At 38.3% G+C, this 25445-nt stretch overlaps 1 protein-coding gene across 1 annotated transcript in view; it reads right to left on the bottom strand.

The window, feature by feature from the left end:
- Positions 1–25445, bottom strand: part of CNBD1 (cyclic nucleotide binding domain containing 1) — a 290441-nt gene that overhangs the window by 49986 nt on the left and 215010 nt on the right. The window contains exons 8-9 of the mRNA XM_032779093.1: positions 9564–9673; positions 7409–7559 (exon numbers count right to left, since the gene is read on the bottom strand). Coding sequence (XP_032634984.1) covers positions 7409–7559; positions 9564–9673 — 261 coding nt within the window. The remainder of the gene's footprint in view (positions 1–7408; positions 7560–9563; positions 9674–25445) is intronic.

Genomic DNA, 25445 nt, shown 5'->3' with positions numbered 1-25445 from the left:
GTCTCATCCCTTGTATTGAGCCATACTCCAGCCTGCCCTGGAAACAATGTCCTCACCCTTTCTAGGTCTTTCTGGCCCCAGCTCTCCTGCTGGGCCACTAAAATAATTCAGTTTCCCTTCTGGGATGTATCAAATTCCCAGTCACTTCCCCAGCAGCCAATGGGGCAGACTCAGGCCCACTCACTACTCCAGGTCCCAGCCCAGGGATCCTACAGATACCAGCCATCCACTCTACCCCTTTAGCTATGCTGTGTTGGTGCCATGACTCCTTGGGCCACCTCCCCACAGCCTCAGCACATTCTTCACCCTTAACTCAGGGACTTTTCCTGGTTGAGTCCCAGCAGCCAGAAAGGAACTCCTTCTCATTCCCTCTGGTCTCTGCCAGCACTGCTCTGTCTGAGGTCCTGCAGCTCTCTCAGCCAGCCAAGCACATCATCCATGCTCCTCCCGCTCCAGCAAGAAACTGAACTTGCTCTGGCCTGCACCTCTTTTTATACTAGCCTACTCAACCCTGATTGGCTGCCTCCCCTACAGCCTCTCTAGGCTGCTCGGAGGACCCCACTATACTGCCTTTTTTAGGCACAGGGTTTGGTAAGACTGCAGGGTTCTCCAGAGGGTCTGGTACGCCCTATCACAGTCAATATAACAATGAAAGGTCTGCTTATTTTATCTCAATAGGACAGCCATAGCAACCATTGATTTCAGTGGATATTTGAGCTGGGCTTGTTTTTTTAAGGGCTCTCTTTAGCATGCATCACCATAGTATCTAAGGGTAACATTAACTTGCAGAGTGGCAGGCCATTGCAATGCAATCTGTATGATTTAAACAAAGAGGTAGCCAAGTGAGAATATGGGTAGAGCACATTGGGTACCTGCATTCCCTCTACATATCATGGGAAGGGGCTCAGCAGTAGCTCTGCACATGCTGGCATAAAAGGCCATGAAAGGTTATGGCCATAGAAGAAGCCATGAGATCTGAATTCATGTTGTGCCTTTGGCATCAACACCCCACATAAATGGTGTGGAGGGGTTGTGGTTGCTCTTGTGGCCCACACAGTGGAATAGCTTTTATTGAAGAGCAGTGCCTCAGTCCTTCTCATTGATCTAGGTGTCCGCATTTCCCACACCAAACCCTACATATTACACCTGCATAAAATCTGATTGTTCAGGCTTTATGTATGTAGAATGCACTGCATTTAACATGTTGCAATGTTAAATATTTAACCTAATATAAAGCTTTTGCTGTTCCAGACTTTTTCCTTTTCATTATTTCAACTGTAGCATAACTGTAAACTCAAAATAGTTAATTCTACAATTAAGCCAGCGAGAAAGATAAACAGGAAAATAGTAAAGTCTGAACCCAGCTGGGGTACCCCCTGTATAATGGTTTCCAAGCAAGTCAACTGCTTCGACCTCCTTGGCACAGCACATCACTAGAGCATTGAAGAGGAGATCTCAGTAATCCTCTCAAAAAGACACTAGAAAGCAATCTTAAAACTCTCTAGGTAGAGAAATCTACATTAGAGACAGTCACCAGGTCAAAGAAGTGGGTGGGTGAGATTCCATGGCCTGCATTGCACAGGAGGTCAGACTAGATGATCATAATGGTCCCTTTTCACCTTAAAGTCAATGAGTCTATAAAGAAAAAAAAATCAAACATTTGGAACTTTGTTGGGTATATTTTTAGACAATTAAGCTGCAACCTCAATGTATTGTATATTGATTGTACTTTTAATTTAAAATCAGTTTTTCTTTTCTTCTGCATGTAACCTTCACCCAATCTTGGAACACACAAAACATTACTCTCATGGGAACTGCAACAATCTAATAAAATTAAGGGCACTTATCACCTAGCAGTGCAGACTTCTAAGCAACATTTTGACACTTTATAAATAGTCAGAGCTAATATCAGCGTTCTCTAAAGTGATAATACATTAAATCAATTTTGTATAATAACACAAGAATAACCTGTTTAATGTTATCACATGGATCCAGTCAAGCAAAATCTGACAGTTTCTCTGTTAGCAGAGATTTAAAATATATTTTTGCCCACGCTGAGTTAAAGTTCTTTTATTACATGCTGGAGAAAAAACAGATTATCTTTGATTTAAGAATTGGTAATTCAGTTTTTTATGAAGGAAATAATAGTCCCTTATTACTACACATGGTTCTCCCCAACTTGCACAAGTATCCCCATAAGTAAAAATAATGGGTCGTTATTTTCTGCAGAATAAACACAGATTATTTTTATTTGAAGAGTTGGTAATTCTTTTTATTATAAAATATACCAAGCCATTAATCTGACATAATTTACCACAATTGGGGGAAGGTGAGCCCTATATATAAAAATAATGCATCTGTATTCCATTATAATAAATGTTTCTTATACCATACTTTTATTACTTTGAATCAGGTCTTTTTATTCTCTCCAAGCAGCAATAACTATATACTAAAATAAAACCACATAACTTGGAAGTTTCTGGAGCATGCAAATTAGCATAAGGAAGGGCTTCCTGTTTATTACTTCATTGGGACCTTTGATAATAATTAGACAAATTGAATTGATTGTAAAGTTGTCATTCAATGCTCTGTAAATTACACAAGAACTAGAAAAAAACTGGTTACTTTTGATTTAAGAAAAGATCATTCTTTTTATTTTAGACAAATAAACACTCATTTTTAACATATACAGTTTAGCTCTTTACATTACACCAAGCAGGTAGGGCTACTATTTAATTCAAGATAACCTGCTTCTCTAACGACATGTTATTTTTTACAAATGAGAATTCAACCATTCTGATACCTGTCAGGCTCTTCAGTGGTGTCTGCTGAGGATTCTGAGTGACATATTGCCCCACTGAAGTCAATGGCAAAACTTCCACTGACTTCAATGGGGCCAGGACTTCACCTTCTGTCTCGAGGTCAGCACACCTAAGAAAGGATCATAGCAACATCCTATTCCTTGCTAGCTTGCTGCAGAAGCTAATAATCCTCTGACAGAGCAACCTGCAAGTCTGGCCATGTCTAGATTTGAATTTTCTATGTGAGATTTAATCCAAGACCATATTGTATTGAGCTGACTGGCTTGCAGGAACCTGTAACCATCACAAAAGGAGATTATCAACTGCTTCCATTCATACAACTTTCAAGGTACCCGTTAGGGACCTGATCCCACTTCTGAGTGAAGTCAATGCCAAAAATCCCATCCATTTAAATGGGAAAAGAATCAGGCCCTACTGCAAGAATGGATACACCCATTATGACAGTGTAGAACAAAACAGAATTAGTGTTAATCTAGGATTTAGTATTCCCTGATAAGAGGAACTCATAGGATTTAGGATTTTCACTTTCCCGGGACTTACTAGTTGTCAGGAGGACCAGCTCTGATACCCTGGTCAACCATAGAGCTAACAACCATTCAGTTTTTGATCTAGTTCCATAAACTGCAAAACAAAATATGCCCTTCAGACACAGTCCTGAGTTGGTGCTGTTGTACTACCTCAGGAAAACTTAGAGAGAGACTATGTTTTAGAGAACCACAGTCCTGCTTGCTCTCCGCTGCACAGAGTTGTTGATGTATGCTGGTGCATCCTGCTCTCCCAAGAGCACCCAACATGCTCCACAGGAGGAGAGTGGGCTATGGCTCTACTTTATCTCTAATACTTTTGGGGGTTATGTGCTGCTTCAGGGATGTGCAAAGGATCCAAAGGAGTTTTCTTCATTACAGGCCATGATGAAAGTGTCTTACTTTGACTGCCCTTGCAATTGTCACCATCTTAACTACACAATATCCTTCAGTTTGTATATTGCCTGCATATTTCAGACATTGTTCCAGTTATGGTAGCTTTCCATAGCTTTAAATTCAACACTGTTTCCACTAATATAGCAGTATGTACACATTATATTAAAGGGACATGCCATGAAACTATAAAGTCTGAAATTTAAAAGTGATGACAAGTTTAAATATAGATTCCCTATTCCCATAATGTAGAATGACAAGGGGTGATGGTCATGCATGTTCATCCTTATACAGTTTCTTGCTTTCCGATATCAGCTATTTACACATCTAAGTGTTCAGCAGGTTAGCAGTAGAACATGGGTCCATTTTAAATGAATAATTAAATGAGAGCATACAACTATGAACAATTAACAAACAAGAGTTTGCCTATGCATTATTTGATAAATAGCAGGATCAGATAACTGAAAGTGATGGATATAAACAAGAGATATTAGATAATCAGAGAAAATATACATAAAAAGGAGGCAGGCAGAGAGATCAACATTGTCAAACATGACTGCTGAAAGGTAGGCACTATTAATACAACTTTAGATGCCTAAGGGTACATCTACACTGAAAGGAAACAGCTGCAGCTGGCCTGGGTCAGCTGATTTGGCATTGCAAGGCTCAGGTTGAGGGGCAATAAAATTGCAGTATAGACATTTGGGCGTGGGCTGAAGCTCAAGCTGTGGGACTCTGAAAAGGAGAAGGGTCTCAGAGCCCAGGCTCCTGCCTAAGCCCAAACATCTACACTGCAAATTTTAGCCCCACAGCCTGAGCCTCGTGAGCCCAAGTCAGCTAACTCAGGCTACACTACTAAAAAGTACAACCCACTTGTGGCTAGCCATACCTTCTGTAAGGATCTACAAGAGCTACATTCTCAAACTTGATGGCCTAACTAGCCATAGATATTTAGATGATGCTACAGTGATGACAAGTTGGAGAAAATTTTCCTTTTCATCTCTTATTGCATTGTTATTAAAATCCTCAAACATTTCTACTTACCAAAAAATGAATTTGCATGGGATGTGGGAAGGCGTAGGTATTGTTTAGGAAGTATCTAAAAAAGTGTCACCCTTGCTGGCAGACTGAGATTTCCATTGAAAGAAAAGAAAACTCATATGGATGAATTATCTCAGAGAAAGTTAGAAGCGACCCAAATCTTTGCAGAAACTTCAAACTGAAACTTTACTGAGCCTTGAAAATGTTCATTAATATTTTTAATTTTTTGTTCAATGTACTTTTGTATTTGCTGGACTTTGGTCAGAATGGATGAAACCAACTATTGTAGGTAAGGCTATTCTTGGGGTATGTATGCCCTTGTTGAACCTAGGAAATACTGGAAACTGTTCTAGCAAGATTTCACATGATTTCCTGACTGAAGAGATACAGATAAATTTAGATAAAGCATCCAGGTGTTCCTATTCCATATTGATGGGTTCATCATAAACACATCGAATAATAATTGATAATAATAATGCTTTTGACTTCTACAGTAGTTTGCTAATTTTTTTTTGCTTTGAATTCTGAGGTAGTTGTCATACTAATTTACACATTTATTTAGTACCCTCACATGGCACCCACAGGGACAAATAAAGGATTTGTAGGGTTATCTTCACCTATCACTGAAATATAACAACCTCTGAGATTTACAGCAGTATTTTAGGAAAAGAGGAAAGAAAGAAAACTGCTTCCAATTGAATCTGCTAGGGGAATTTAAGTAGGCAGAATGTAATTACCTGCATTGGAATTTGGCAGGGCCGCTGGGTTAACAACCATCATCTTACAAAAATTATCTTGGGATCTCTACTAATCACAAGTGGTCAGGAGTTTGGTGACACATCTTATTTGATGTAATGAGATGGCACCTCCAGCTGCACAGTTATTCACAGCTTTTTGTTGACACACTGGTTCAATACAGATTCCAAAGGAACAGTGCCATCTATCAAATTAGGAACAACACTTCTTGCAGCAAATACAAGTTCCTTGAGTCTCCCATCCAAGAACCAAACCCTTGACTCAAATCATACATAACTTGTGAGATCCAGTAAGATTATAGAACAACTGCTACAGCTGTTTGTGTGAACCAAGCCTCTTGAGGTTCATACATTATTAATGTGAAGAACACAATGATTTTGAGCTGATCTGTTTAGAGCCCTGAAATTAGGATGCAAAACAACCTGTTTAAAATATCAGTCATATGTGATAACAAGTTTAAATATAGATTCCTTATACCCATAATGTAGAATGACAAGGGGTGATGGTCATGCATGTTCATCCTTACACAGATTCTTGCTTTCCGATATCAGCTATTTACACATCTGAATGTTCAGCATGGGTCCATTTTAAATGAATAATTAAATGAGAGCATACAACTATGAACAATTAACAAACAAGAGTTTGCCTATGCATTATTTGATAAATAGCGGGACCTGAAAATTGAAAGTGATGGATATAAACAGGAGATATTAGATAATCAGAGAAAACATATATAAAAAGGAGGCAGGCAGAGAGATCAACATTATCAAACATGACTGTTGAAAGGTAGGCACGATTATTACAAACTTTAGATGCCTAAGAGTATGTCTTCACCGAAAGGAAACAGCTGCAGCTGGCCTGGGTCAGCTGACTTGGCATTGCAAGACTCAGGTTGAGGGGCAATAAAATTGCAGTATAGACATTTGGGCTTGGGCTGAAGCTCAAGCTGTGGGACCCTACAAAAGGGAAGGGTCCCAGAGCCCAGTAACATCCTGTAGATTTTCCCTTACACGTTTTGCTATGTCTAAGCCAGGCCAGAAAAAAGGAACAGAGATGGGGAAAATTGGTAGGAAGGTCAGAGAAGAAAAGCAAAGCAGAGAACCCCAACAACCAATAAAATTGTAGGATCATGTGGCATTCTCAGATGCACACACAGACTTCCCAGTAAAGTCATGCATGTCCGAATGCAAGATTTGTTCTTAAAACTTAAAAACTAAGCACGATGGTCTGATTTGTCTCCCAGTTTTACACAAGTAAACTAGAATGGACTCCGTTGAAGATGGTGTAGTTACACTGTTGTAAATGCAGCGTAAGTGAAAGAAGAATTGGGCCCACTTTTAAAATAATTATCTCGTGAGTAGCAACAGTTACAGCATCTCCAGTGTAAAATATTATCTTTTGTTGAAAACAAGAGTTTCAAGGCTTTTTTTGGATCACAGAATTTGAGAATGGACTATTGGTCTTGGTGCATTCTCCAAATTACTGGTCTCACATTCCATAAAGAACCATATGATGTCATATAATAAGAATATGATGTCACATAGTCCGACCAACCCTAAGAAAGAAATTAAGGGGATTATTTGTGGGGAGAAGAAAGAAAATAGGAGCACGTTTTGAGTGTGAGAGGCTTGGAGCCCTCTTGCAAGATAGCATAGCCTGTTGACAGTCACCAAAAAATCTTGGCAAAGCAGGGAGTGAGGGGGAAATTCAACTAAATGGTTCGCTTAAGGTTTGGATGGGCACCCACATTTTGGATGTTAATATCTGAACTGAAAGACATTCAAATCTTTTTGAGGTTCACCCATTATTGCTTGACTCATTGATAGATGATAATAAAACACCCAAAAAAACAAAGGATCCCTTAATACTTACCTAGTATAGCACTGGCATCAATTATGCCCAATTTAACATCTGTCGCTGTTACGACTCTGCATGTGAAAGGGGTCTGAAGAAGAATGCTCACTTCTCCAAAGGACTGTTTCTCATGGAGCTGACCCACAAGAACCTGTCTGGTTTGTTTAACCTGGTTGGGAAACATAAATATGTTCAGTATACCACATAACATTACAACATAGCTGAACTAATACATTTTATAAGCATTTTTAATATAAAATATAGGAGAGACAAGATGGGTGAGGTAATAGATTTATTGGACCAACTTCTGTGGGTGAAAGAGAAGATTTCAAGCTACACAGGGCTCCTCTTCAGGTCATCCAAAAAGGAGCCATGTATAAGTTCAAAAATTTGTCTCTTTCACCCACAGAGGTTGGTCCAACAAAAGATATTACCTCACCCACTTTGTTTCTAAAGTCCTGGGACCAACATAGCTACTACACTCTGAAAACATATGTAAACTATATTTCATTTCACTAAACTGGCAATTTAAAATGGAATTTGCAGTTTACCCAAATGACAAGAGCAGTCATGAATATTAATTTTATGATCGCTTGTGGAAACTTTGGCTGTTCCATTTAAAATGATTGTGCCTGCCCACAATGATGCTTTTCTACAAAAATGTAGGAGTCTAGTTATTTTTCTGCATCAGAGCATGAGAAAATGCAAAAAGCTGATTTTGTTCCAAATTTCAAGCATAAGTGAAAGTAAACTATTTTCTTATTTTTCCTCTAAAATTTAATCATATGACCTGCTCAAAGCAGAAAACAAACGGTCACCAATTAAAATCTTGCTAGTTTTGCTTTTTAGCCAGATTGTAACATCCTTACTCATGTTGAGTAGCTCCTTCGTCTTTTGGTAGCTGCAGCTTCTACCTTACTCCTTTTGGATCCAAAGCACCTTACTTTTTATGCCAAATACCAAAAAGCTGTATTACTGACAACATTATCTTTCAGCAAGAGCTAATTTATTGCTTTCTATTTATAGTAATGTTTAAAGCCCAAACAATTAATGGTCTGATTCTGCAACCCTATGTTGATTTGTTCTTACTCATATACACAGTCCCACTGAGTAAGTGCTTAGATTCACACATTTTAGGACCAGAAGGGATCACTATGATCATCTAGTCTGACCTTCTATCTAACACGGGGCAAAGAACTTCACCCAGTAATTTCTGCAGCAAGCCCACATCTGCTGGTTGAGCTATACTATATTTTTTATAAAGATATCCAATCTTGATTTAAAGACTTCAAGTAATAGAGAGTCCCCCCAAACTCCAGATAAGTAATGCCTGTCTTACTTCTATTCTGTATTTGTCTAACTTCAACTTCCAACCATTAGATCTTGTTCTGCCTTTTTCTGCTTGATTACAGAGCCATCAACTACCAGAAATCTCTTCCCCATATTGTACTTGTAGACAGTGAACAAGTTACTTCTTAACCATCTCTTAGATTAAATAGATCAAGCATCTTTATTCCCTCACTAGAAGGTATGTTTTCCAGACTTCAAATCATTCTTGCAGCTTTTTTCTGAACTCTTTTCATTTTGTCAACATTCTTTTTGAAGTCTAGACACCAAAACTGGACTCCAGTAATGATCAAATACCATATATGTAGGTAGTATCACCTCCCTTCTCCTACTCAGCATTCCCCTGGATCCAAGGATCACATTCACCCTCTTAGCTATAATACTGCACTGGAAGGTCATGTTCAATTGGTTATCTATCATGATTCATAAAACTTTTTCAGAGTCACAGCATTCTAGGGTGCAGTGCTCCAACACATAAGTGTAATCTATATTCTTTGTTCCTAGATGTATGACCTTGCATTTGGCTGTGTTAAAACATATGTTCAAATAAGCCCATGTTACCACGAGATCCAGATTAGTCTATATAACTAACCTGTCCACAACATAACTTCCCTCTCTACTGGTTTTTTTGTCATCTATAAATTTTACCAGCAATGCTTTTGCATTTTCTTCCAGACCATTGATAAAGATACTCAATAACTGTAGGCCAAGAACAGATTCCTCTGGGGACCATACTAGAAATTCCCTGTCAACAAGAGTAAGGTTTGCAGAAGCGGACCCTAAGAAACAAGTGAAATGCTTATTTCCAAGACATAAATGAGCTTACCATTTTCCCCAATGGTAGTTTCACAAGTGCCTCAGTTCCTCTGTAAACATTACAGTACCCAGATTTAATAAATCCTACAAATGTACTGATTTCTCCTCCTTTTAAAAGCACTGCAACAAGAAAAGCAACAACCAAAAATTCTCTCAACAGTTGTTGGTAAAAGAACATTTACAATATTGAAAAATTCAGCATATTGCAAGAATGAATTTTAATTCAGTCTATTATGTGGTATTCAGAAATTACATGGTTCATTATTCCAATATCAGGCCCCAGTCCTGAAATTTATAATGTACAGGCAGACTGCTGCACATATGTGTAGCCCTATGGAAGTTAGTGGGGCTTTGCCTGGGTAGAGCAATCCATCAACACATTGTCGATTGCAGTACTGGGACCTTAACTTGCAGTAATTATGTATAGAATTAATACAGCAATAGACTGTGGCAATGACATATCCCATCCCCCCAAAAAAGAGTGAAGTCATATTCTGAGTTTTAGTTGAGGCTTTTATTCAAAAACAGGGAGCATATCTGAGTAAAGGAAACCCGTGGTCCCACAAAAATGGTCACGTTTTTCAAGAAAACAAAATATCTACATCAACACATTTAGTAGCTTTTTCCCCCTTGAAATCAGACCATTTCAACTAGAATGTGAAAATCTTGAATTCTGCCATTTTTGCATTTCCTATATTTCACACCATGCTACACATGATGCACAATGACATGGGCGAAACTCAGCAGTTGCCACTGCAACTCCTCAGACAAGCAACTTTACCAAAGACCATCTTATCTAAGAACAATGGGCCAGATCCTCAGCTGATGTAAATTGGCATAGTACCACTGAAGTTAATGGAACTATGCCTTATTACACCAGCTGAGGACAGGGGCTGGTGAGGGGCAAGACTTTCCTAAATTCCCTTTTAATAGGTGCTTTCTCTCTCTTTTCCCCTTGACTTTGGATGACTTTCTATGATTCTGTAGGAAGGAAGGAGCTATGTTTTTGCTTTTGGGAGAAGAATTAATTAAATAAATTTGCTGTTCTGCAAGAATTCTTCCTTGACATTTTACATTAATGAAAACAATGACACCAGCACTACAATGTTTATTACCACAATACTAATGAAACTGCGGTGAAGGAGGCACATGATGCAGACAGATTGAACAGCTGTTGAAAGGAGAGGTTCCCTGGGATTACATTGTCACAGACAAGTCAGTCTGGACCAGATCTTAAACTAGTGTAAATGGGCAGAGTTCCAATTAAGTCACTGAAGCTGCCCTAATTTACACCAGCTGGCCCTCTAAGTTTCACTCAGCATCCACATTTTCTCATGGCTAGAAGAAATAAAAACAGTAACAAAATTAGACATATGATTTCAAAATGTATGGCCAATATGTTCCTTTTCCCTTCTGCTGCTTGGTGATGCAAAGCAGCTGTAAACCCAATGCAAGCAGCCAGTTATGCCAGGTTTATGGCTGCTCTGCATTAGCAGAGTGGCCGAAGTGTACTGGAAACATGTCCCAAAGGCTCCAATAATATTAAAGAAGAAACTGCCGCCTGGCTCCTCAGTGGATCAAGCTGAGGACCAGAAATACTTCAATGGCTTGGGGGAAACTGAAGGATATTTCTAGAAGTGCCGAAGTCATTTGTTGAGTGTGATTTTCAAAACACTCAGCATTGTCCTTACTCTGTTCCCACTGAGCTCAATGGGAGTTAGGCCAATGCGCAGCACTTCTGAAAATCCTGCCCATAATTTCCACTAAGGATCTGAAAGATGCTGCGACAAACAGTGTGGAGAAAATAACTCATGTAATCAGCAGAGAAAGCAAGTGTCACAAGAGACATCAAGAGAAACCCCAGAAAAGAGACAGGAAAATGTAATCAGACAGAAAAGACTCAAAGCAAGCAAGAAAGAAGCAGAAGAAAAATATCTGTAAAATGCCATAATGTACAAATTAAAAGAAAGAGAAAGTCTGCAACAACAATAAGAATTGGGCCTGCATTTTAGAAGTTTTGAAGAAAAGCCATGAAAGTGAGACAGAAAACAACCAGTCTGTGATTTATTGATTACAGAACTCATTAGCTGAGAGGATAGCTAGTAAGTTTCCTAATCTCACTCCAGAACTGTTCAGAGCAAAAAAGAATTTAAATATACCTAGAGACCAGGTTTCTTAATTCCTGAAGAGGCAGAGATAAGATTTTTCTGGTACGGAACCAACCAACCACTCATATCTGAGAGACTGGCTGGTGCAGTATCTGATGACCAACCTTTATGACTCAAGAGTCTAATTAATGGAAAAAAAAAATTGACCTCACCACAACATGAGAGAAAACTCAATTGAGAGGGAAGCCTGGGATGTTCTGTTGGATCCCTGCTCATCTATCATTCATCAAGGCCAACCATGAGCAAAGATTCCCAATATTATCAATTCAAATCTCATATGCTATTAAGGCAATTAAATGTGTCCTGGTTTATTTCCCATTAGATCTTTCTCAAACCAGAAATGAGTCCTTATCATTAGAACGAACAATTTAAGTGCAACTGCTGTGTGCTAAGTAGATACATAACATCCTTAAGTCATGCTGTTCCTAAATCACTGAGGTACTTCTGCAAATTCCATTCATTAATTCCAAATGGAACCCGACAATCTCTTAGTTTTTGCCTGACTTGAGATGGAACAATAAGACTACAGTCTTGGGTGAAGTTTTGTAAAACACAGTTACTGGTTTTCTGTTAAAAAGACTGGCAGAAAAATAACAGCACACATTTTTCAGTTAAAGCTAGGGGCGATTTTGTAGACCTATGATTAAATATTCTTGTTTATTGCATTTATCTTCATGTTCACATTTATAGTTACTTAGGAAATAACACATTTTCAGCTGTAGCTGTTCATGGTGTAATTTTATACGTCACCATCTGCTTGGGCATTTAGCCAGTCTGTAGTCAAGGACAGATTTTTAATGAAATCTTAAATATGCCTATCTGCATTCATACAATTTATATTTATCCATATCTAATCTTTTGAGGGGATCCTCACAACTGGTACAGAAGGACAGCATTTTGACTGTGTGGTGGACAGCCTGTGCAAGAAGTCTTCACTCCCATGCATCATGGGTCTATGTTCATAGGTACTTCCATCCTACCTAGTATGCAGGAAAGCTCTGGAGCTGGGATGATGACAGCTGGGGTCAGTGGGAGGTAGATCACGACAGTCATGAATCCACAGCCACAGCATAGGCTACTGCAGCATTGACATTTATTCCCTGCAGCTTGTGGCCTGCGTGGAAAATTCCATCCCCATTCCACAGCCTCAGTGGAAGCCGTCTGCTCCTGAGCAATTTACTTGGGCCAAACACAAGGAATAAGATTTGACCCTATATAACTGTCTCTGAAACATGGACTTACTGCTAAACACATGATGCAATGTGTGCTTGTATTTTGAATTCAAGCAGTGCAATTTTTCTTAATTGTATTAGCGATCAATATATTGTTTTTCTATCTTTTTTACTCATTTAATGAAATTTCACATGGTTTATTTGAAGCCAGATCTTCCTCAATTTTGCTTTTTCATTAAGGGCAGACCCAATATGAGGTCCTTTTTTTAGTGAGGCAACCTTCCAAAATTTCATTCATGTTTGGCTTAATTTACTTAATTTGAGCTCATTTAAAATGAACAATTGCTCCTCTGTTATCACAATGTTATTATACATCATGCCTGTTACCCCAGAAGTTCAATGTGGGGATCTTCATAAGGCCTTCACACCAGGCTTAAGCTTCAGTTAAGTCTCACTTAAGTTTGTAAGAGGAACACAGGTGTGAAATTTATCCTTGGTGTGTAACAAACATGTAATAAGACACAATCCCTGCCATAAATATGGTCACAAAATTCTAACCAGAATACACTCAAACTGAATTCTTACTGCCGTCATTTATACTATTCCAGGCTTAAGGAGCATTATGGGGAATAGGTAGAGGGAAAATTAGGTCTAAACTTCTCATTTAGCACTTCATCTAGCAGTCACCTTAGAACAGAAATATCAAAAAGGATTGAGGATATGCCATTATTTGGTAAATAAAAAAAAATAAACCTAGTCAGTTCATCCCAAAGCACAGAAAAAACACTTAGATGATGGGAAATTTGATGCAACAAGAAAATCCTGGTGAAAAACATTTCCTGTTTCAGGGCATTACAGAAGGAATAAGCAAGGCAATAGATACAGTACTCACAAAATTGGAAGACCATGAAAAAGCTCGTTCTTTACCAACTTGCCATTTGCTTGACTGCAAGCTTGCAAAGATATGTTCCTGAAAAAAGCTCAGCTGGAATAGAATGCCTGGTAGTGCTCAAAAGTGATTATGTACATTTTAGTACAAATACAGCCTATTAGTTTCCTCCGCCCCTCCCCAAGTGTTTGTTTTACATAGAACTGAGCAAAAATAATACAGCTGTATTTTGACCCCTCTGTCTCTTTAAATTTGGACTGGAAGTTCTTTTCATTCTGTGTTTCTACAGTACCTAGCACAATGGGGTCCTGATCTCTGACTGGACTTCAAAGGCACTGCCATAATACAAATAAATAGTCTATCTTGCAATAGTCTGCAGCAGATCTCTGGTGAACAGGGTGTATTTGCTACGGAGTTTTAAGCTCCTTGCAACGCTCCAGCAGTGGCCTGTATCATCTATGATTCTTACAAATGTACATTAACATTAACAAAGTTTTTCTGGATAAACACGTTGGTTTGTGAGTCTAACACCTGCACAAGCATAAGTGTCCATTTGGGGGCATCTCTTTGGGGTATAAAAGGGCCTATGAGTCAAAACCTCTAATTCTGTACAGTCAATACTGACCCAGTATTTTTTTAAAGTCTCTGATACATTTCTTATATGGATTTTCTGCAAAATATATGACATTTACAGAACCCACATCAGTTCGATGTGCTATAAAGGTTTTTAAGGATTCTCTTTTGGGATGACCTGTATAACTCACTCATAAATTCCTGAAACTCGAGTAATATGGCCATTACAAACTCATGCCGATAAAATCTTTATACTACATCACCATGAATTGTGTATATTTATGTACATGTGCAAACACACACAGGTATAGCCATCATAAAAACTCTTATATTTCCCAAACCTTTGTACAAATGTTCAACTATTACATAAGCCGACCTTATTCTGCCCATGCAACTGTGACTAAGCTCAACCCATGCCAATGGCAAATGTTTCCATAATGACCAATATGCTTTAAAACGGGGAAAGGGACGGACGACTATAAAAGAAATAGAAAAAGTAAAGTCAGTGAGTAGTATACACAAAAAAAGTGATGGATCAGGGTACTATGAAACTCTCATTGCCATTCATTTTATATCATTGACTGAACCCTTGGCTTGACAAATATCGTCCAGTCGGCTGAGACAGGGTTGGGTGATCCAAAATTGTTGCATTATAAATGATACTGGCAAGTCAATAATGTTTTAAATTATTGAGTGGACATCAGTTGATTGAGATAAGGTCATATAACCCTGTGGCCAAAACCAGAGAAACATCTGCAGAGTATGTCTGATGTTTCAGTGTATTTAGAGTAAAGAAAAAAAAAGAATATAGGTGAAATATAGACACATCCCCCAGAATTGTCTTCTTTGTACTGGCTGTCACTGCAGACTGCCACGTTGACATATTAGATTACATGCACCTGCTGCTAAGCCACAACTCGGTCGAAATCCCCTACTACATGCTCTTTGTCCCCCATGCAGGGCACTGAAGCTAATTCAGCCATGGGGATGACGTAGCTTCTTTGAAGCTATCGGCATGGGGAGTAACAGAGGAAATCAAAGATGGGAGGAAGGGGCTGAGTGCTTGAGGATGAGGTTAAACGTAGGGCTGGCCAAAAATTTTTACAAAACTTTTTCAGTAAAAATGGGCATCCAGCAACACCTAAATGTTTTGCAAATTTCTGTCAGTTTCATAAAGCTGCTTACCAGCCAATTTTTTTGAAGTCAGAATATTTTATTTCTACATTTTCAAAATGAAACATTTCATTTTTTTTCAGTTCAGAACAACTTTTTGTTTCAAAATTTCCTTCAATTTTATTTAAAAAATAAAAAACCCTTTATAAATAGTCAAAATTAAACAAAATATTGGATTTGGGATTGGATCAAAACATTGATTCAACCCAAAACACCATTTTTTCAACTTTTCAATTTGCTGAAAATTCCCTCAAACTTCCAGTATTGCTAGAGAACTCAAAACTGATTATTCAGACAGCTCTAGTTAGACTCTGGGTTCAGGGGTCTGCGGTATCCTTGCCCCTGGGGGTTTTCTGTGGGGGAAGGAGGTGTCTCTGGGATAATGGGCCCTGGCTTTGGAAAATCTGGCCCATACACATTGTACTCGTATTACTGGCTACAGTTATAATTAAGGTTGCCTAAGAGATTTGGTCCTAATCTTTCTTCAGTTGCTTATGTCTTCCTAAATCTTTCACTCTGAGTTGAAATTTCAAGGCCTAGTCTCTATTGAAGTGTGATTTTTTTTAAAAAATGGAGGTAAAAGTGGTTCAGCCAATTTTGAGAATGAATTCAGTGGAGAGGAAAATACCACTTCTCCCCACCATACTTTAATTGTGAACAGCTCTAGTGCTGACACAGCTGGGAGTAGAAAGTCGAACCTGGCAGCAAGATGGCACTCAAGGTACCTTTCTGTGTGCTAGTGAATTGGCTTTGATTTTGCTGTGAGAAGAGGGCTTTTGAAATTATAGGTGAAATGAGAAAAGGAAACTTTTTAAACAAAACACTTTGTAATAATCTTCTATCATTGATCTCAAAGTCAAGAATTGCCACAATAAATCCGACGTATGGTAGGAGATGAGTCAGGAAGAGAGCCAGCCTGATTGCTGTACAAGAAACTGGATAGGAAAATGGTTTTAGGACTGTTGCTGGTTCTTAAATCTCTCACACTATTTCACCACTTTGCCTGTCTCTTCCGCTGTGAAATGGAGGCTATCACATTAATATTTTAACATCTGCAGGTATTTGAAGAATGAGCCATTAAGAAGGAGAGGTTCCTGACTCTAAAAATGTTTACATGAGTGCAACTACAAATACTAACATTCTGCCAAAATATCTGACACCAGATCTTCTTTGAAATGTGATGCACTGTGGGTGTGTGCAGGCTTACCCTGGGCTCCTACACAGTTTTTGGCTCCACACCCCCGACAAATTTACCCAGGCTTCTACAGGGTCTCTACTGGTAGTAAATCCCTATAAAAGGGAAGGCGAGGCTTTCAGAGGCAAAAGTTGCCCCCAATCTTTCCTTTAATGGGAGGTTCAGGCAGCCAGCACATCCTCAGAAATGTCATGCTTCTCCCCAGCAAAAAGTAACAGACTCCTTTGCCCCATGATTAAAGCACTACGCATAAGGCTGGCCTGAGGGTCTGTAGAGGAATTAACAGGATGGGTGTAACTACCAATGTTAACTGACCATTTTTATATACAACATTTGTCTGTGTTGGTGAATGGGAGGATCTTCATTTTCCACCAAGCTTACTGATGGTGAAGGGATGTTATATCATATAGGTAAAGCAATGGAACATAGCTGTATGGAACATAGCTAGTATGGTAATACTTTAAAATAGAGGTTTAATCATTGCTCTATTAACATCTTCAGCATTCATTATAATAATAATATAAGCTCATTTGGTTTTAATATAGATGTAATGAGTAAAGGATTTCCGCTGTAATTCAGCATTACGTAAAATGCACCATTATTTTACCACTAACACTGATTATGTAATACTGAATGAAATTAACATGCTCAGTGAGATCACTCATATTGGTACAAATGTCTGAGGCAGCCTTGACCCTGAAGGGAAATACAGGTTTCTTGCTCAGGTCTGTTTGTGCTCTACTTTGCTAATAGGCATCAATCTGAGAATCATGTATCAGCAGAGAAAACCTATGTTTGAAGCAAGTGCCATGAGAATCATGCCCACAGAGGACAGAAGAACTTTGTTGGTATTAAAGACATTTTGCGACTTTCAGCTGGACAATTGTGACCCTAGAAAGTGTGGACATAACACAGTGACAATGACCCATTCAGAGGACAAAGTCACTAGAAGAAAAATCACCACAGTGCCAAAGTGACCATCTACAGGGGCACAAGAAAAGCAAGACAGCTGCTACATCACACCTGGCCATGAGGACGCACCTAGCAGTCAGTGAACTTGTTTACAGTCTGATTCAAAACTCACTGAAGTCAGTAAGTGGGTTTTCATTTATTTCAATGGGCTTTGGATCACTCTTAAAGATATGTAAACATTATTTAGGCAAAGATTATTTCAAATGCCCTCTCTCAGAATACACTATTAGCTGAACGACAAAATACACTTCTGGTATGAGTACAGACACTGCATAGAATACACATAACTGTTTAGCCTGTGTATACATTCTCTTTTGTGACTGATCAACAGAGGATAGCTGCCAGCTATTTCTCCCAGGTAATAGATATAGGCCTGATACAATTTCGACTGACATAATTAACATTCTTTCCAAATTATGGAGGACTTTATTTCACAGGTTAAATGATAGCGGTTTGTCCTTTAGTGCTGAAGGTCCAGAGTTCAAGTTCTGCTGTTAACCAGGATGAGGGTTGCTACACACAGATTTTAGAACAGATCACAAAAAGACTACAACTACCTTGGAAGTCCACCTACTACAACTTGTGTTTAATTGAAAATGAGTAACAGGTTACTAATAACAAAATTTACATTTTATTCTCTTTTGTGGGATGCTTTATATCAACTTTTTTTTTTTTAGAATTGCTTCACTATTTATTTACATGCCCACTGGTAATACTAAAAATATATCCCTTTCTTAAACCAGTACATCATTGTTTCAAGTTTTGTTGAGCCCTTCTGCATCAATAACTAGTCTGAAATGGACTGTAAGTATATTCTAGATCCTTCTCAAAAGAATCTTGTGCACTGTCAGAAACACTAGAAGGGAGAAGTATACAGAGAGGAGTATGTAGAGGCTAATAAAGAACAGTTATTTCCTAGAATAAATTTTTTTTTTTAAATTTTCACTCAAAGTATTTATGCAAACCAGTGTTATGCTGGGATTCTTTTTGTAAAAGCCTGTGAATTGGCATATACTGTAGCGCAGCTAGTTTCTAAAATGCCACTTCAGCAGCACCTTCTGTACAGCTGCCAGATGAGCACTTAACTCTCTTAAGATTTTGAATTCATGAGAAATGCCAATATTAGGGAACAACATGAATAGAAGTATTACTATTGTAAGCAGACTTACTGCCACGAGGAGTGGGGGGGAAATATCTGGAAGGTGAAAATGTTGTGTATTATTATTTCTGTACATATCCTGTTTGGAACAAACTAAAACACTATTAAATACATATAGTAAAAACTTGTGAAATGGATAACTTGTTGAACCAAAATATTGTTCTTTTAATGACTGTTCATTTAGCTACTATTTGCTGAGGAGGGCTCAGCAGTTTTATGAAATATATCTCAGTCTGATACACAGGTAATTGATTCATGGACTAGATCTATTTTATTTAGTCAGATCACATTTCTAATGTATTTTGCCTTTTTTTGTGCAGAGAGAATTTACTCTTTTTAATGGGTTTATTCCCTGAGGATATAGTCTTGATACTTCTCCATTATTTAATGTTTTCTTTGTTTTGGACACAAACTATTATTCCTATTAACAGATACTGTAATAGCCCCAGTCCTATGCTGCATGTCTACACTTCAGCTGCAAGCAAGCATCCCAGCCCGGGTAGACGGATTTGTGCCAGCTCCATTCAAGCTAGCATGCTAAAAACAGCTGTGTGGATGTTGCAGCACTGGCAGAGACTCAGGCCAGCCACCTGAGCTCAAACCCACCTTACCCCTTAGGTGGGAGTGTGGGTGGCTAGCCCAAGCTTGTGCCACAGTCATAACATCCACACAGCTATTTTTAGCACACTAATGCATGTCTGTCTATGCGGACTTGGAGGCTTGCACTCAGCTGAAGTGTAGATATACCCTTAGTGATTTGGAGCCTCAGTTTTTGAGTGCCCAACCCAAGACATCTCAGAACAGCCCCGTTTTCAAAGTATTGAGTACCTATCCTCATGGATGCTCATAGGCCATTTAAGGTATTAATTTTGGTAGCCAAGAATTGAGGCACCAAAAATGACTAGTCCCTTTTGAACATTAAAGTCTTGATTTTTCAGGAGTGTTGAGCACACACCAATGGGTGCTGAGGGTGTCTAGCATGTCTGAATATGAGGGCCTTTGTGTTTAAGTGGGAAATACTGTACAGAAAAAATCTTTTGATTCTCGTACAATGGACGCCTCACTTTACCAAACTCTTTCACTATTGGAAATATTAGCTGCAACCAAGAGCTCAAGGAACTTTGTTTCTTCCGCTGACATTCCATTTTGAACAAGTTGAAGAAAACTTTGCACTTCATTTAATCTGAATATCAAACTTCTCCCCGACAGAGAATGACATCAAATGATTTTCTACTGTGCTATAAATGCATTAAGCAAGGGCACACATTCATATTTGTAAGGAAACTAATGTAGTAGGAAGACAGCCTGAGACATAAGCCCTTGTACTGTATTAGACGCCTGGTATGAGGCAGGGCCTGCTCACAGAATCTGGCAAGAACAGGCTTAATATTGCAAAAATACACATTCTCAGAAAGTGCTAAGCACAAAGTACTCATGCAGACATGCTGGCCCTCTGAAGGAGGATGAATTTCATCCCCTGTGAATCCCTGGTTCATTCATATGTTTCCCAGGCATCAAAGGACTCAATGGGCAGACTATTACCATGTACGAATACTAAAGGAACTAGGCAACACTGCAATTACTAGAGGACTAAGAGTCACAGTTGCTTCAAAGCAGAGGATATATATTTATTAAAAGAAGTCATTGCAGCCTATTAAGTAAATAAGAGGCTAACAGTTGTCTAAATATATCTTTATGTGATATCCTGTAACACCAAGTAAATCTGAGTTTGGAACATTTAAAAATGGCCTACGTGCATATTTATTCAATATACTAGTCTACCATGTCAGGCTAACGCCTTTCCTATAAAAACCTCTCTTTTCATCATGTTACATTTTAAACTATTGAAATTATAGCACTAAAAATAAGACTATTTTGAAAGGCCTGCCTTGGTCACACAACTGTACATTTTCCGGTTAAAGATGGTACTCCCTCTACTGACTGTTTGATGGTGGCCTATGTGAAAATTAGTTTGATGGTTTCTCTTCAATTTCTTGCACCTTCTTAGCAGCCTCTGCAAAGAAGCCAAACACTGAATTCACTGCTAAGGCACAGTGGGTGAGTAGAAGGGAAAGCCTGTACATGGATAACTGGAGACCATGGCGGTACTATTTCAAGCCCACAGTACACTTCAGTATATCTCATTACACAGTACACCACAACACTCACATTAATCAAGGGGAAGGAGCTAATGAGAGAATGAAAATCAAAATAATGCTGAGGTCATCTTTTTTAAGGGAAAAAGCAAAAATGTTTCTCTTTTTGTTAAATGTACAATTTTAATAAATACTCATTAATTGCTCTCAAAGTGAACGACTCCAAGTGTTCTGTAAACTGGAGAAACCATCATTGGTTATGTAGTGCCACTGATTTCCAAAAATCATTGTAGCAAATACATTTGTAAGATAATTTTTTTTTTCCTGTGGACCAACACCCATATGTTAGTAGAACAAAAAAGAAAATAAGATTGCATTTTGTTCCTCTGAGCTGAGGTTATTTTTTTAGATGACATCATTAATCAGATTTGACAAAAATAGCAACATATTAGATCATTAGATAATTTTTTAAAAGATCCTAGGACAGTGAGGTGGCAAAATTGGCCATTTTTCTGTTTTGTGACAACAGACTGAGACCTATCTTCTCATTTATTTGCCTTCCACGAGAACCACAAATTGATATATTAACAGTAGTTCACAATATATCATGTCTATTCTTCACTACCCTCCCTGAAACTATTTAAAAATTCTGTTTCAAGCCAATGGAAATGAAGATAGTCACAAACTTTTGTGGAGGAGAGGGATCTTTAATCTAGCAGATGACAGCATAACATGATTCAATGGTTGGAAGTTAGAACAAGGTAAATTTAAACGGAAAGGAAGGTGCAAATTTTTAATGGTGAGGTTAATCAATCATTCGAAAAAACTCACCAACAGATGTGCTCAATTCTCCAAGACTTGAAACTTTTAAATTAAGATTAGAATTATTTCTAAAAGGTTTGCTTTAGTTTAACCATAGGTTATTGGGTAGAGCTTCTGAAACATTTTTTTACTAAAAAATGCAGATTTGTGTTAACTGAAACCAGTTTGTGTAATTTTGGGAAAATTGTTTTGGTTAAGAAAAAAAAAACACCTGGCAGAAATCTCAGAACAGAAGAGGGATCAAACCTAGTCTTCTATGTGCCAGGTGACTGGCCTAACCACTGAGCTAAAGGTTATAAGGGGACACTAGCATTTCATCCTCCAGCTGTGTTTTGTCAGTCTAGCCCCTTTATTTCATTCTCTTTTGCTAAAAAATACTCCAAATGGAACATTTTGTTTTGAACCAAATGAAAAATTTACTTGACCCAAAATGAAATTCTAACAATTTTCAATATTGTTTCAACCCAGAACCATTTTTTTGGAACTGTCAATAAACTGAAAAATCAGTTGTTTGCCCGGCTCTATTATTGGGCCTGATGCAGGACATTCTGGGTGAAAATATATGGCCTGTGCTATGTAGGAAGTGGGGTTAGATGATCACAGGGGTTTTTATAGGCCCTAAAACCTATTAAATATAGGAAACTAACATATAATGCAAACATTTTGGTTAATATTTTCTCATGAATGTTTATCAACCTAAAGATAAAACCCAGAGCTTACCCTGGGCTGAAGTTTCTTGCTTATCTGAAGAATAAACTAGCTTGGGCTCAGATCCTGCAAATGGCTCAACAAGAGCAGACTCCAGCTCCTATGAAGAACCTCAGGAAGTCAGCAAGATTCCATGCAGGTGAAGGAACTGCCCACATGAAGATCATTACAGGATCGGGTCCTTAGTGTGAACTGTCTGCTGCCCTGCATTACCAATAAAACTCATCTCTCACCCAGAGATAGTAGACTGACAGCGCTAGGTTCCTCCCTGATACAAATCCATTGAAATCAGTGGAGCTTCCCTGGCATGGATTTGACCCGGACTGTTGAGAATTCTCTAACATATCTTCTGTTGCCTTCTGCCATTTTCTTTTGGACAAAGATTAAAGGGAGTGGGGGTAAAAAGAAAACCAAGTGAAAAATTTGCAAAAAGCATTGTGAAAAATTGTTCGTACCTTTCATTGAAAACTGTAGGCAAAAGTTCTCCAGCCAGCACTAACTGAGGCCCAAATTCAGCAGCAACATAAATGATGATGTGAGTTATCTGCTGCATTAAGAGGTCAGAATGCAGAAATGGCAAAGTAGTGTGACTTGCACCCATCTGGTACTCAGTGAGTATGCCACAGATTTGGTGTTATGTGGGGACCAAATTCAGTCCTGCAGTAAATGGGTGCAAAGAGCACTGAAATCTATAGGAGTTTTTCTCAGTTAAGAACCACAGAATTAGGCCCTGTTTGGGTCTAAGACACAGCTTACTATATGCTATTATTGATATATGATCTGAGCAGCCAGCAGTTTAGTTGACTTAAAACTAATCAGAATATAATCTCAGTTTTCTTTATGAGAAATCTAAAATAAAATAATAGGTAGGAAAACCTCATCTGGATTTATGAGGATTTACACACAATCCCCACACACTCCTAAGCATTATATATTATACATCTTGTAAGGCACTTAACAGCCAAATAAAATAAAAAAAGGAAAAATCATTGAGCATAATCTTAATGAAAACATTATATTGTGATGACACTTACATGATAAAAGACGACAAGGGAAATTATTCTAACTTTTATGAGATACATAGATGGTACAGCTTCCATGTCACGTGATATATATACCAGTGATTTCTTTTTTAAAAGGGATGTTATGCATTCTGTAATTATTAATATAACAAGGTGACCTACTAGATTATCAAAGAAAGACAGGCATTTAAAGGAAAATTCTGTTCATAAAATCAGAAAGGCAGAGAAGAATAGGAATTGGTGAAATATTCTTTACACATTTTAAGAAAGAAAGAGAGGCATCTGGTTACATTACAAATATTCCAAGTATTGCTGTGATGAAATAGAAAAAGCATCTGCCATTTCTAGAGGCCATCCACAGAAATGCTCTGATCCTAAAGGAAGTTGAACAGAATCAGAAGAATATATTTTACTAGGAACAAGAGGATCAGTTGTTCCCTGGTCATACACAGTCTTGCAGAGAAGTGAGGGGTAGTATGGTACATATTGATTGAGAAGGATAATAGAAGCCATAGGACTAGAGAATCCACTCAACTTCCCAAAGAAGAGATATAAAAAGAGCAGAAAGATGGCAAATTTTCCTTACAGAGGATTCTACTAAAATACTTTTCCAATAGCAACAGTCATACCCATGTAGCCTGTCTCAGTAGGAGATTATCTGTTTGCATTTTAGATTATGGCTTGGTGTTGTACTGTATAACATTGCCTTAAAATGAAATATGTGCATGATAAAATCCATTATAATAAAAATACTCTTCTTCAAATAATATACTTTTGAGCCCAGCAGAATTTTTATTATACTAGCATTTAATTTATAATCCATTGGAGGTTCTTTACTAAATGTGACCAACATTTTCAAACTCGGGTAGTTAAAGTTAGGGACCAAACTTAGCCACTTAAATAACTGGCCTAATTTCAAGAGACTGCTACAACTGATTCCCATTTTATTTAGATATTAAAATATAAATTTAAGTTAACAAAAGTGTTTAAGTCACATGAAAATCAATGTGAGTTAGACCCCTAAGCCGCTTTGGAATGTTGTAGATCCTCCCAGGCACCCACCTACAATGTTACGCCTAAATAGCTTTGTAAATTTGCCCCTACATGCAGATCTATCCCTGTCCCCAGTGGAACAGACAGGGAAGCATTTATTACACATCTCAGTTTTGAAAAGCTCTTACCTGAAGAAAAGTTAATACACTAAACTTCTATAAAAGTGAGGCTTTGGAGACAGGCTAAGCTGCTGTTGATTGGTGCTGACTGGGCACAGTAAAGGCATGCTGAAAGAAGACTCAGTGACAAACATCAACTGGGGCACAGCAACCAATGCTACAATAATCCAAGCTAAGCTGCTGCAGTAAGCATGGACAATATTATAGAGAGAAGAGTCTATTAGAGATGAGATAGATGTCATGCTCATGAAAGGCAATACTATAAGAAAGGGATAGAATTCATTCTAACCTGGAAATAAAACAACACATCTGGACCAAACGGATATATGGGATTATATATAAGAACGACAGAAAGAAAACAGGCAATAATGACTAGGAAAACTACATACAGAATCAAAGAGCTTGAATTTTGGGACATTTGGGGTCAAAACAGAATCCTGATGTTTCACACAGGCATGCAGCTTTATTAAGAACATTGTCATAACCTCTCAACAATGCTCCGTGTTCATCAAGTTAAGATGTACGGTCATATATGAGGCCATTGTAACTATATAAACTGTATGTGCGTGTGGTAAACGTCTGTCTCAAATCTGGACTTAGAGTTCAACATCTGAGTGTTTACTGTGAACCTTCCCCCAAGCTTATACCCAGCTTGGATTTTATCTCGCTGCCACCAACTAGGACTATTTAGGGTTCCTAGTTACCCCGAGTCACCCCAACCTTTCCCTGGGGGACCCCCAAGACCCAGAACCCCTGGGTCTCCCTATCTCA

The sequence above is a fragment of the Chelonoidis abingdonii genome, chromosome 2 (assembly GCF_003597395.2).
Source record: "Chelonoidis abingdonii isolate Lonesome George chromosome 2, CheloAbing_2.0, whole genome shotgun sequence".
Taxonomy (NCBI): domain Eukaryota; kingdom Metazoa; phylum Chordata; order Testudines; family Testudinidae; genus Chelonoidis; species Chelonoidis abingdonii.
Note: the sequence above shows the minus strand (reverse complement) of the source record. Positions and strands in the feature narration are given on the sequence as shown.